The 14,686-nt window shown below is 31.5% G+C and overlaps 2 protein-coding genes across 2 annotated transcripts in view; one reads left to right on the top strand and one right to left on the bottom strand.

Moving 5' to 3' along the window:
• Nucleotides 1–518: 518 nt before the first annotated feature.
• On the bottom strand, nt 519–4,174 carry LOC126891782 (zinc finger protein OZF-like). The gene is made up of 2 exons (XM_050661053.1): nt 3,886–4,174; nt 519–2,346 (listed from the first exon to the last, which is right to left on the bottom strand). The coding sequence occupies exons 1-2, from the start codon at nt 4,018–4,020 to the stop codon at nt 1,159–1,161; spliced, it is 1,323 nt and encodes a 440-aa protein (XP_050517010.1). The 5' UTR covers nt 4,021–4,174; the 3' UTR covers nt 519–1,158.
• Nucleotides 4,175–8,693: 4,519 nt separating this feature from the next.
• Nucleotides 8,694–14,686, top strand: part of LOC114327632 (tyrosine-protein phosphatase non-receptor type 23) — a 36,530-nt gene continuing 30,537 nt past the window's right edge. The window contains exons 1-4 of the mRNA XM_050660929.1: nt 8,694–9,057; nt 10,793–10,995; nt 12,702–12,879; nt 13,261–13,405. Coding sequence (XP_050516886.1) covers nt 8,971–9,057; nt 10,793–10,995; nt 12,702–12,879; nt 13,261–13,405 — 613 coding nt within the window. The 5' untranslated portion in view covers nt 8,694–8,970. The remainder of the gene's footprint in view (nt 9,058–10,792; nt 10,996–12,701; nt 12,880–13,260; nt 13,406–14,686) is intronic.

The raw sequence follows: 14,686 nt of genomic DNA, 5'->3' as shown, positions 1-14,686 counted from the left end.
AAAAAATTTTTTTTCAACAAAATACTCACTTTTTGAGTTATTTGCGAAAATCCGTCTAAAAATGTAGTTATTTTGTTGAAAAATGAACATATTCACTCGCAAATAACTCGAAAAGTGTTGACTTGGAGAAAAAGCTCTATAGAACAAGTTACTTAATATTAGTCAGTTTATCCATTTCCGGACTTATTTTGGACTTATATTTTTCACCCCCAATAGGGGGTGAAAGTCACCCCTAGGGCAAAAGCACACATCGGCACAAAATCACTTTTTGTCTTTGACATGTTAGCTATGCGTATGCCAAATTTCATGTCAATCCAAGCGGTTCTTTAAAATTTAGAGCAAAAACTGTGAAAGAATGGACTGTACTGAATATGTTTATTTACTTTAAAAATAAAATAATTCTACCATAGTTTCAAAAAAAAATCACAAAAATATAGTGAAATGTTGATTTTGAACCATACCCCCTTAATGGGTTTCAGATCAGGGTAAGGGTAATTATAGAAGAAAAGAAGATGAAAAAACATTAATAAATATATTTTTCAAAATAGTATGAATCTTTTCATGGGAAATTGGCATAGAAAAACTATTTAATTATTTATAATATATGGCTGAATTTTCGATAAGTCAGATAAAATTAAATTATTAGAAGAATTTTTTACAGAAAAAAACAAAATTTCTCTAATTTAATAATAGTCCTAAAGCTATTTCCATGTGGCATCTTATGCAATTTACTATTTTATTTGGGAATAAGCCACAATTTAAGTTTGAAATTAGATTTAATTGACTTACACTTCGGAAATCATTATCAAAAATTTCCAAATACAAATTTTAATACAATACAAATTCAAAACGTCAAATAAATTTAATTTCAAACTTAAATTGTGGCTTTTTTAGATTTAATTGACTTATACTTCGGAAATCATTATCAAAAATTTCCAAATACAAATTTTAATACAATACAAATTCAAAACGTCAAATAAATTTAATTTCAAACTTAAATTGTGGCTTATTCTCAAATAAATTAGTAAACCATAACTATTTCTTGACAATGCTTTTTCAACATATGAATTTTTAAGAAGAGACATGAAAAAACAATAATAAATATATTCTTTAAAATAGCAAGAATCTTATCATTCACAATTGACGTAGAAAAACTATTTAAACTATTTCATGATTGTGCTTTTTCATCATATGAATTTTTAAACCTTTCTTCATAACGTAAGTTTTATTTTCGCAAATATTGCATGGATAGAATTTGGCCTGGCCTAAATGTTTATCGGCATTATGCTTGGTTAAACTAGTTTTGTTCAGGTACGCTGCTCCGCACTTGCTACACACAAAACTCTTTTCCCGATTTAGCGTATGTTTCCGAATATAATGTTTATCTCTGGACGATTTTAAATTAAAACGTAAATGACAACTAGAACAAGGAAACTTCTTTTCATCACTGTGTTTCAGTAAGGTGTGGGTATACAGTGTAGCTCTAGCCTTAAAACCAATGCCGCAAACTTCGCAAACGTAACTCTTGGATTCTTCGTGAGTCTTTTTATGTACACTCAATGTATGGCGATGCTTAAAAGCTTTTCCGCACTGTTTGCACCTATAGCGTCTTACTTCTGAATGGGTGATTTGATGGTCTTGCAGATAAGTCTTTTTAAGAAAGGCTGCACCGCATTGATCGCATATATGAGTTTTATGGACAGCTTCATGAGCCTTCACCTCTGCTTTCTTTTCAAACTTCATTTGGCATATTCGACACTCCAGCCTATCTCTTTTTAGTAACTGCTTTGGAAAAACATATTCTACATCATCCGAATAACCAGTCGGAATGGTTAACGTAATTGGTTCAGCGTATTTTTCAAAATCGTCCTCTTCCAATTGCATGTTATGTTTTTGTTGCATGTGATGTCTAAAACCAACCTTGTGTAAATAAGTGTCGCCGCATTCACAACTAAATTTTTCTGTTTTGACATTTTTGTATTCGTTGTTTTTCGTAAAGCTTTCAAAACTTTCTTTGGGTTTAATTTCAGAGAATTGTACATTTAGCTCATCTTTTACTATATTAAAATTCTCTTTAAACCCATCAGGATCAGGGTCATCGTCATCATAGCAACTGGCACTGTCGTCATTCTGATTATCGCCTATCCATTGGTCAACGCGTAAAATGGTTTGTTCTTGTTTGATATCTCGAATTGATGTGTTTTCTTCTAAAATCTTCCCGCTGTGGTAAAGGTTATTTATGTATTTTTCTGTTTGTTCGAATGTGGATATTAGGTTGTAAAAACCGATTATGCTTGTTTTGCAAGTTATGCATATATACTTGGGTAGATAGTTATGTTCTTGCACCTAGAACAATTATTATCTGTTAAACAAAATATGTGAGTTTCTGCAGTTATAATAAAAGAAAAGACATGGAAAAAATAGGATTATGCACAAAAGAGAGTCAGCTGAAAAAGTTAAAGGTAGAGAGAGAGGTATTCATAAATGATGATCTAACACAATCACAGAAAAATGAGAAGAGACATAACTGAAAAATGTAAAGAACTGAGGGAAATTGGTAAAAGTAGGTTTTAAAAAGATCGTAGTAGACGGAGAGGAATGGATATGGGAAAAGAAAGGCTGCAAGAGAAAAAGAAAATATATGCAGCATTTCTTAACCTAGAAAAAGCCTTCGATAAAGTATCTACCAAGACAGAAACTACGGAAAATACCAAGAGGAAAGCTTCTCGGAACAATACAAAATATATACAATGATAACAACAATATCGTGATTAGTAATAATTCAGTGTCAGATACATTTACAATAAATGGGGGTTTTGAGGTAGGAAGGAGCAGTTAGCCCAACATTATTTCTAATATTTATGGATGGCATTATTAAGAAATGCACAAGAAGGAGTAAAAAACTGAATATACAGTGTAGAAATCTACTACGAGTAAATATCGTGGAAGGAGTATTTGCTGATGATCTAGTAGAATAGAATAGAAATATGCTTTATTGTCATTGAAAATTGTACAATTTTATAGACACAGCTGACAAAGGGTCATAAAAATAAAACAATAACAAACACAATTTACAAAAATTACATAAATCGTTAATATAAATAAATAATTACAAAAACTGAAAAAGAACTTCAAAATATTTTGGAAGTATTGAAAAAAGTACTTACTGAAAATGAAATGAAGATAAATCAACAAAAAAAAATTATGCAAATAGGAGAAATAAGAGAAGACCTTGATAAGAAATTGAGGAAACAAAAATAGAACAACACAGAAGAAACACGATCTCTAGAAGCAAAAATCAGTAGCAGAGTAGAGAAAATACTACAGCTATATCACACAATAATAAATATGCAGAAAAGAAATATAAGGGAATACAAAAATCAGTTTTCAAAACAAATTATAGACCAGTTCTGATTTTTGAAAGCAAATCATGCGGACTAACAGAACACCAAAAGAGCAAGATACAAGTTATAGAGATAGAGTTTTTGAGAAGGTAAAGGTGTTACCAAAATGGATAGAATAAAAAACACAGATATAAGGAACGAACTGAAAATACATTCCACATTGTAGTTTATAAAACAGAGACAGCTAATTTGGTGGGGTCATTTCTACCTGAAGAAAGATACCATACCAGTGAGAAGAGTGTGGGAAGCAAAACTAATGAAAAACAAAAAAAAGGAAAGACCAACACAGACATGGGATGTCTGTAATCAGAAAGATATTGTAGAGAAGAGGTGTGACATGGTCAGAAGCCAAGATATTGATGGGAAACCTCAAAGAATGAAAGAAATTTGTTAAGGAGCAAATTCAACCTTAAACCATTATAGTAGAAAGATTTTCGATTATATATGTATAAACAAAGAAAATTGTGGACAAAATACGTACGTCATATTTACTTATGTTATTAAATATCTGAGCTAAACTTAATTCTTCATAATAAATATTAAAAAACGATTCCATAGGATTTCTAATTTCCAAACATATTCGGCATTTCGTAAAATCAATGCTTGTATTTGACATCTCTTGAGATAATAATTTTATTATGTACCAATTACAAATATTCAACTTTTATGTAATTAATAAATATCTGAACAATTTTAAATTAAAGGAATTTGAGATATTTTGTACTATTTTTTGTTTTCGGGAATTGTGTCATGTTATGACATTTATATGACAGGATTTAAATCACAGTCACGTCAAAAGTTGACATCAGGCCTGTCATCTGTCAAGCGATCGTCGCGCCATTTGTCATAATCGTTGGAAGTTGGAACTAACATTAAATTAAAAGTGCCTCCGCCTATGAAGATTCGACTTCGGTTATATTCGGAACGTCAGTTAACTGAGCCAATGAAAGTTCATTACACCTTGGACAATAAGGCAAGCCGCACACCAAAGAAACATGAAACGACAAACATGAAACATGAAACGAGATACATGTTTCATGAAAAGAAAACACTGCTAAACAAATCTCAAAGTCCACCTACCAATGAAACGAGTGTGATTCATGCTCATGACACATTTTTATTTTCGGAGAGTTTCATAAATGGCCGGACACATATTTGTTTAGCAGTGGTTTATTTCCATGAAACGTAATTTACGTTTCATGTTTCGTTGATGTGCGGCCTGCCTAAAAGAGCATGGAACTGAAGTATGTTTCAAAATCCATAAGGAAAAATTCCCCGTAACTGGCTGTATACCATTAATTACAAAAATTGAAGAAAGACTTCTGTGTAAAAGGTATATTTATTAAAACCCCAATAAAGGGCTACATTAAAAGGCAGAACGTTTTCGCTCTAAAGAGAGCATCATCAGTGTTCTAAGCAAGCTCTATATGCTAAGCCACCAAAAATACATAGGTTAAAACCCTTAGACCGCCGACCAAAGTTAAAAAACCCTGGCGATGGGTGAAAATGAAAAAGATATACCTCACAGCATTATATGACTCTACCACGTGTATGTGGGTGGTTGAGTTGATTTCTCTGTCTTCACAGAGAGAAAGGTGGAAGTCAACTCCACCTTGTTGACTTCCACCTTTCTCTTTGTGAAGACAGAGAAATCAACTCAACCACCCACATACACGTGGTGAGTCATATAATGCTGTGAGGTATATCTTTTTCATTTTCACCCATCGCCAGGGTTTAACATAATACACGCCAATGTAAGACTTTTGGTCGGCGTTTTAAGGGTTTTAACCTATGTATTTTTGGTGGCTTAGCATGTAGAGCTTGCTTAGAACACTGATGATGCTCTCTTTAGAGCGAAAACGTTCTGTCTTTTAATGTAGCCCTTTATTGGGGTTTTAATAAATATACCTTTTACACAGAAGTCTTTCTTCAATTTTTGAATTATGTTTCCTTCAAAGGTGTGTCTACTCAACACAACAAACGTGAATTTTGCTACAGAAAATGAGTGGATAGTGCCATATGAAAATAACAATAGTATTTATTCATTAGAATTTTATAAGTAAAATAAATAATACATTATTTGAATAAAAATAAACCACTTTGATGGTATAACAGGAAATGAGTTCAGTAGAATAAATTTATCTTTTAGTTAGCCAGAATGTAGGCAACTTTCATTACTATATGTGCCACCCTTAGAGCATGGAAAATTTTTTCTCTCTCTGGAGAACTATCACGCCATCTCTTTTTCGAACGGAAGTGAAGCCGTATTTTAATACGGTTGGTTCTCATTGATGTTTGATACCACTAGTTTTATTAGTGATTTTTGTGCGATTTCTGAGTGAAAACTAGCAATTTTTTTAACTCTTTAAAATGGTGATGTGTTCGGCTTACGGTTGTAAAAGCGACAGCAACAGGAAATAAGTGCGAATTACATTTTACAGGTAAATAAATATGTCTGTTATGTGTGCGTAGATGAAAATTCAATAAATACTCCTATATTCTTAGATATTGCCTCTTAAATGGTTAATAATTTGAAAATTAACACTTCAATGTACCTTATTACATAATTGAAATTACATCGTTAAGTTATAAAATGAGAAAAATTTACATGTAAAATTAAAAGTAACATAACAAATCAGCATTTTACCAGTGGTGTAGGTACGAAACGGTACGAAATAAATGAAATTATAAAATATATTGTGGCAACTTCGAAAATGGAATTAATAGCGTATATTGTTATTACATATTATTGACTTTTTTTGTTGTTAAACATTTTATTGCTTGATTTTACTTTGTTTATATGTAAAAAAATTATTTAAGAGCACAGGCGCAAATATTTTACGGCTATCTCTACTTTTTCTTTTTTTACACGGCAAATTATATGTAGTAAAGTTTTCACTGGTATGGATACGTACATGTATTTTTACTACAAAAGCGATATTACGTAGGTCAAAATTTTTGACATAAGAGAACTGTCAAAACATGAGAATGTGACTTTTCATTATTGCCATGTTTATTATAAACATGCCATGGCAATAATGAAAAGTCACATTCTAATGTTTTGACAGTTCTCTTACGTCAAAAATTTTGACCTACGTAATATCGCTTTTGTAGTAAAAATACTATAAACATTACTTGACAATGACATTGTCACCATTAACTTGAGACGACTTTTGAATGTTTGGATAACTGTTACTTGTATCATCGCTTAAATTATTAATTCAATTAATTAATATGATAATTTTTCACTAACCATGTATTCAGTGATTATAATAATTTATATACTATGCCATAAAAGATAATACTTAATCGAGAAAAGAGGAAAAGTGATTTTTTTAATAATATATTGTTACTATGGAACGCTTAGATAAATTTTGAATATCTTTAACAACAAAATGCTTATATCACAATATATATCCTGGTGTAGTCTCTGCTTGGGATCTTCCATAAATAATAAACAATAAATAAATTTTTTATTAATTTCACGTCTTAAGGCCGCGTCCCACCATCAAATAATTTGATCAAACTGGTTTGAGCAAACTGAAAGTGACAGTTAGTGACGTCACATCCTGAGTGTTCATTGTGGATAATAATGAAAAATTTTAATTTTAAATAAAGTACAAACAAGTTAGACAACTCAATACAAAAAATTTGATCAAACTAGACTGATAGCGAGACCACAGATTTTTAGAATTTCAAAAAAACTGCAATTGTGACGTTACTTTGACGTACTTCCTCAAGTACGTCAAGTTTGCTCAAACTGTTTGATCAAATTATTTGATGGTGAGACGCGGCCTTTAAATTCTTTAGCCAATACACTATCAATATTATTTAATAAACAACTCAAGATAACGAGCGATACACAATTATTGGATCAAAGCTAGCCGTGCAAAAAATTACGTATGTCTTGCTTTAATCTGAATTTTTATCAATTAATTTTGATTAACGTTATAAAACATAAAAAATCAGTCAAAGCCTTTAACACAGAACTTTAATCTAAAATAAAAAAATTAACACAATTATAAGTAACAATAATAAATAAAATCAAACAGGATGCTGTATATGTCCACCACCAACATCTCTACATAACCTACCTTTTCTTGTTAAGTTGACGTGCACTGCAAAGTTGACGTAAACTGGAAAGTAGTATATCTGAATTAAGAACAGACATGCACTGTATATCTATCTCTGTCGTTGAGAGCCACCTATGGTGAAAATAATTTTGGATCAAACGTTATTATTATTCCTAAAGCCGTGCCAAATATCTAAAATTGCCGCTGTCTTGTCAGCACATTCTGTTCGACTGAGTGCGTTGTACGACAAAGATAGCGAATATTCAATTTGGAAAATATTACCACTGACATGGTGTTAATTTTTTTCCAATAGGGCTTTTCATAGATTGTCATTTGTTTCGAGCTGCTGTCATGTGTCACATAATATTAATATATCTACGTCATACGTCTTTGGTTTGTATTATTGTTATATACCAATAAAGTATGTCGTAGATATATTAATATTATGTAACACACGACAGAAGCTCGAAACAAATGACTGTGAATGAAAAGCCCTATACTGAAAAAAGTAATACTTTTGAAAAATTTAAACGGATAATGAAAGACTAAATTATTACCGAGGGCTAAAAGTCCCTCAGAAAAAATAAAAAGTTTCTTTTGAATGAGATCTTTGAAAATAAAAATCACACTAAATTGTCTCTTAGTTTTTCACCCCTGTAACTTTTTTCTCAGAATTCGAAAAAATAAATCCTATTTAAATATAGGATTGGAGCCGAAATTTTGCGACCTATGTGAAATAAAGATATCTATCATAAATCAATAATTCAAAAAGTTTGCTTTCGTCACATCCCCTAATTCCTAATCCTGTTTTATTTTGAGTGGGTATAAAAGTTCAACATACTAAAATACTGTTATTTGTTTCAATCTTTTTATGTAAGCCATGCATAATATTGTGTAATTAATAAAAATAGAAAATTGAACTAAACCTACGAGCAATATTATTTAATTATGTAGTTTTATATAGTTTCTTGTGGCCTACGCGATACGCCACTGGCGCTCGTGTTTGGTTCTAACTTGGTTTTGGATTCAGTTTCGTTCTCGTTGCGGTCACTCCAGGGAGAGGGTAAAAAATTTTCCATACTCTAAGGTGCCACCTTACATCAAATTATGTCAACTATAAATTATGTATGGTTATGTTTGGTTGCCTAAGTTGCCTTGGCCTATGCCTAAGTGACAACGTTTAACGTTTAACTTCACGTCGCTCAGAATCAGAGTGACAGTCGACGAGTCGACAGTGAAGTACAAATCAAAATCATTCCCTATTTGTCAAACAAAAATGAAATTACGTGTATTATTATTTACCCAAGTAACTTTTTAATAATTTAAGCCGATTATTGCACTGTTAGTACGTATGTACACCACAAATAACCAATATATTCTTTGTTTCCCATGATAACACAGTTCTAATTTCACTGTTAGATGCATTTTACATGTTTTTAGTGGAATCATTACTGGATAAAGTCCTCTCCCATAATTAAATAAATACTTAAAAAATGGAGGCGGCTCCCAAGTTACCGATGCTCTCGTTCGAGTTAAATACTTGTACAGAGAACGTCCACTTTGGCCCCCAGTTAAAACAGGTAAGGCCTACTTTCTTATTAATGTAAACATTAAATTAATGGCATGGCACAGCTGCAATGACTAATAAAATGTTGTGCAATAATAAACAATAACAATCCTGATTAATTGTTTATTTTGTATCATGTGAAAAATGAGTGATACTGCTCTATAGAGTACCAAAAAAATGGTTTTTGGTTGTTATTTATTAAGCACTACAGGCCTTAGAGGTGCTTGGCTTCAATAGTCTTGATCAGATTCTTCCAGTTTTTCTGGTCCTTCACTTGTTCTCTCCCACCCCTTTTACCCATTTCTTCTAATTCTAAACCATATTCAAATAACAAATTCCCAACTATAAACAAACGCACATGTTACTATTTGCTCTCTCATTCGTCAAGAGGCTGTTAAATGTAATTTATTGCCCTAAACGAGGCGGTTCTCATTTTACAGGTCCAAACTGGTCAGTGTGCAAATTCAAATTGTAGGTAGCATGTTGGTTTTTAAGATACACTTCAGGACGACCCTGTTTAGCTTCCATGCGCGTTTGTTTACAGTTGGGAATCTGTAAAATGAATGGACTTTATATCAGTCAGGACGGCATTAAACCACTTCTTTCGTGGTATCTCTCCTCTTTTCTTCCCCTATTCTCCTGCTTGCAAAACTCTTAGAACATTTCTTTCTTATGGTATTCGTGAAACATGTCCCAAGCCTCTAACTCTCTACGCCTTGATTTTCTGTGTTATTTTGGGTCTCTTATACATCTCCATTAGCTTCTGGTTTGTTGTTCTGCCCCATTCCCTGTTATCCTTCTTTGTACCACCAAAATTATTCGCAAGACCTTCTCTCAAATATCTAGAGTTTTTTTTCTTCTTTGTGATTTATTGTCCAAGTTTCACAGGCATACAACACTGTTGGTCTCACTATTATTTCATAAGTTTGAATCTTGGATGCCATGGATACATTTGTTACCTTCAACAGTGTCTTTAATGATCCTTTGCTATCTTTCAAAAAGTTAATCTATTTCTCTCTGTATTTGTAACTGCTACTCCACGGTACTCAAATTCCTTTACTGTCTCAAATTTATACTCTCTTGTCATTCATCCTTAGAGTGATCCATTTATGTTCTTCTGCATTTTCCCCTCTCATTTCCATTACTTGGTTTTTTCTTGAATTATAGTCACGCCATATTTTATCCCTTCTTTTTCAAATTTTATGAACATTTTTCGAAGTTCTATTCTTGAAACACCAGGTCATTTGCAAAACCTATGCACTGTTGTCTTTTGTTCAGAATAGTGCCGCTTATCTAGATCTTGGCTCGTCTAGTTATGTTTTCTAGTGTGAGGTTGAATAAGTCTGTTAATAGGGGTTCTCGCTGTTTTAATTCTCTAGTGGTGTTAAACTGATTTGAAAAACTTCCTTGTATCATGACTTTATTGACTGTATTAGTTAGCTTCATTTTAACTAATGGTGTCAGTTTCTCTGGTATTCCTAGTGATCCCATTTGCTTCATACAGTCTGTTTCGTGAGATGTAGTCGTAGGTCTGTTTAAAATCAATAAAGTGCGTATGCAATCCTAGATTTTGTTCATAGCTGTTGTTTTGTAATAATGGTAGCCTAAAAATTTGATCAGTTGTTATTCTTCCATTTCTGAAACCATGCTGGTTTTCTCCTATTAAGTATCTCTGTTTCGTAGGTTTTTATTCTAGTTTTTATAATTTTTGCCAATGGCTTTTATTTATTTGTTGTATTTCTTTTTAGTATATTGCTGCTTTTTATGGTGAAGATCCAGAATCCTACATTACAGAAATCAGCAATCTTGAATCCTTAAGATCAGCTGCAGTTCGACCATCAACGGATGTAAATGGTGTACAACTGTTGAAAAAGTATTTCTGTCAGCTTCGTTTTCTCAAATCTAGGTTTCCCATGGAAGAGAATCAAGATGCTGCAGTTCTATTTTCATGGTAATGTTATTTTTTTTAAACCATAATGATTACATTTATACCATATATATTATACCAGGGAAATGACCAAAAAAGATCCTGTCCAGGATCTGAAATTTTCAGAGTTTGTTAAGGACCAAAATACACAACTTTGGGCATAGTAACAAATATCTATACCACATTTCAGACATGAGATTCACTATATGAAGGATATCCCCAATACAAACTAAATGAGAATATTCTTGACAATGTTGCCAATATTCACTACATCGGCAGTAAAAGGTAGTATTAGGCAGGTACTTGTAGAGGATTATCGCTGTTAACTGCTGTGGAATACTGAAGGAGAATTTATTTATGATAACCCACGTGCAATATACAACTGTACTGATTCTAATGTTTGAAATGGAGAATAGGTTGATTTTTACAATAGTTATAAACAATTAACGATTTTACCTTATCTTGCAGTTTTCGAAGCCAAAAATTAATTTTACATATTTCTGCAATCGTCATTATGTTTTAAAAGATAAAGTTTGGTAATTTTACCTCAAATATTAACCTTTTGAATGGTAAGCGGAAAAAAAGAAAAAATGGCATTTTTTACATTACATTTTTACTTAATAATTAAAAAAGAATGTGTGTGTACTTTGTACGCACATAAGAAGTTATACTTCTATTATATGATTTAAACGAAATTAATATACTTTTTATTTATATTTTGTTTAAATATTAAACTAATTTATACTTACTACTTCTCAAACATTTTTATTAGAACAGTGCCAAAAATTAAAATGATAAAAGAATAAAACACACACAAACACATTAAACAAGCCACAAATGATGTCTGAACATTAATTGTCGAAATTTTTTTTAACTAAATACGTATTTTCTGAAAATACAATTATATAATAAATATACTTACAATCATAAAATGTATTAAAAAAACAAAAAAGAAAGTTTCTACTGGGACTCGAACCAGCGCTGATAAGAGCGGTTGGTATTGGAATTCATTCGCCTTCTCCGCTTAGCCACGGACACTATGTGTCATTATTTACGAAGATCGACTAACTAAACGGATTAAACTTGTGATATTTTGAAAATTGATCAAATTATTTTAATTTTGAATTGAAATGATTTAGAATTGAAAAAATACAACAAAACATAGAGTAAGAAAACAATATATTAGGTGAATATTGATAGAAATTTTGATGGTAATCAAATTATATAAATAAAAGTATTACATACTATGTATTTTGGCAGATCAAATAGGTAGGTTTATACCCATGATACATTAACAATTATTATTACGTACCTGTTGCTTTTAAAAACTATTTAAAAGTCACTACAATATTATAAACTTTTTTGTTTCTGTCCTCACAACAATAAAACTAAAATATTATACATTTGTTTACCTTTACCTTTACCTCCAAACCACAGCTGCCATATCGGATAATTTTTGACATGTCATTTGAACATCCAATCAGAACAAAGTTATAATGCGCATGCGCCGGGCTGATAGGTTTTAACATATAAAAAAATCACCCTCTATCGCCGGTAAAGAAGTATAACTTCAAAAAAGTCGCTGAAATCTCTGCAGAAAACATATAGGTTTTCTTTATAAGGCCTATAAGAACTCAAAAAAATAAGATACCTGTATTATTCACATTCTCAAGATAAATTGCATTTCCCTGAGCTTTTGTCTATTGAATAATTTCTTACTTTTTTTTTAGGAAAAATAATGAATTAGACATAACTTCAACATCCAGTGATATCAGATATGAATTAATGGTAATAATGTATAACATTGGAGCCTTACACACTTTTCTTGGAGCCAACGACTCAAGAAACAATCCGGATGGTATGAAAATGGCATGTACTCATTTTCAATGTGCTGCATGGGCTTTTCAAGTAAGTGTAATATAAATTGTCAATCCAACTATAATTATAAATTTAGAGATTTATTAAAATGCCTCTAAATTTATTAATCCTGATAATTTGATATATTATGTACATATGGAAAAAGAAGAAGAAGATGTATAATGGAAAAATGTGCTGAGCAACTTGGATAGTCCATAGCGGCCACCTGCAGCTTTTGAACTGAGTAGAGAGCTGTGGAAGAGTTTGCTATGGAACTCTAAGGACCTCATTGCTTTCCTTATGTATGAATAGAAAACAAAAAAGTTGTGACTGGCTAATTGACACCCAAGTCTATGCCATAAAAAAACTATAATTATAATTTGAAAATATTAAATCTGTTTATTACTTACTAATTTTTCTTTTTTATTCCAGAACGTAAAAGAAAAGTACCACCAATTCATATCAAACATCTCATTGGTAGAACTGGTTCATTTTTTTCAACAAGTCTGTTTAGCTCAGGCTCAGGAGTGTATATTAGAGAAGAGCATGTTTGACAATAGGAAACCTACCATCATTGGTAAGAAAACTTACAGAATAAAAACTTTTAAGTGTCATAATTTTGATCAAATTAGTATTTATATGTTGACCATTATATCTGCGCAGGTCAAATTTTAGTCAGATGTGTGTGACTATAGAGAGAAAATATTCGATAGAATGAGATAGAACACTGCTCTGTATTGTATCGAATGGCAGTGCTTCACCCCTATCTACAGCTGATCTTTGTGTCTACGATTTCCGAAGAAACTCAGCTGCACAGTTATGTTAGTCTTAACCTTATCTCTTTCATATGGCGCTATAACCCAAGGGCCTCTCCCAGCATCAGCCTCCGCCTCCAAGTATCTCTGTCCCTGGCTATTCTAATCCAGTTATCTACCTTCAATATCTCTTTAGTATATGTTTTCAGTTCGTCTATCCACCTCTTCCTGGGTCTTTCTACTGGCCGATGCCCCACTATAGTTCCACTAGATTGTCTACTAGATGTTCTGTCATTATCCATTTTTATAAGGCGACTTGACTAATGCAATCTTTGTATTTTTGTATAATTAGCTATATAGTGTATATAGGGTTCTTTATAATATTGATGTTTTAACCTAAAAGCTCTATAAATGCCTAAATAGATCCTTTATTATGATTGATATTGCATTGCTTAATATTTAGGCTTTCAGGTTGGGAGCTGTCATCAAAATATACTGAATCTAGTTAATAAAAGTTAGATAAATATACAGGGTGTCTGCTTAACTTTGCACCATATAGGAAACTTTTTTAATATCAATTTTACGAAAAAAAGTCATTCTTTATAAAGTGCTCTGCATAGTCTATGTCTATAACCTAAGATGCAATCATCAGATATCAAATTTTGTCAACAGTATACGAGGTATGTCAAAAAATATTAATTTCGCTCAAGAGCAAACTACCTTTATACTTCAAAATATCAAAAAATTTTATTATGAAAAGTTATTTGTAATTAAAAACCATATTCAAATATGTAATAACAGCCTTCTACGTGAAAAAAAAAATTTCTGAGATTTTCCTAAATTACCGATTCCGAACATCATTTTTATTTATTAGACATGTAATAACTCTTTTATTAATAATTTTAGGAAAAAAACTTATTCTTCATAAAAATATGTGCATGGTCTAAACCTCAAGATAAAACCATCAGTCTTCCAAGTTTGTTAATTTTATACGAGGTGTGTCAAATAATATGAATTTAGAAAGAATATAGAAAGAATTCTTTCTAAATTCATATTATTTGATACACCTCGTATAAAATTAACAAACTTGGATAACTGATGGT

Source organism: Diabrotica virgifera, chromosome 9 (genome assembly GCF_917563875.1).
Source record: "Diabrotica virgifera virgifera chromosome 9, PGI_DIABVI_V3a".
NCBI lineage: Eukaryota > Metazoa > Arthropoda > Insecta > Coleoptera > Chrysomelidae > Diabrotica > Diabrotica virgifera.
The sequence above is the reverse complement of the archived record's forward strand: the minus strand, read 5'-3'. Positions and strand labels throughout refer to the sequence as shown.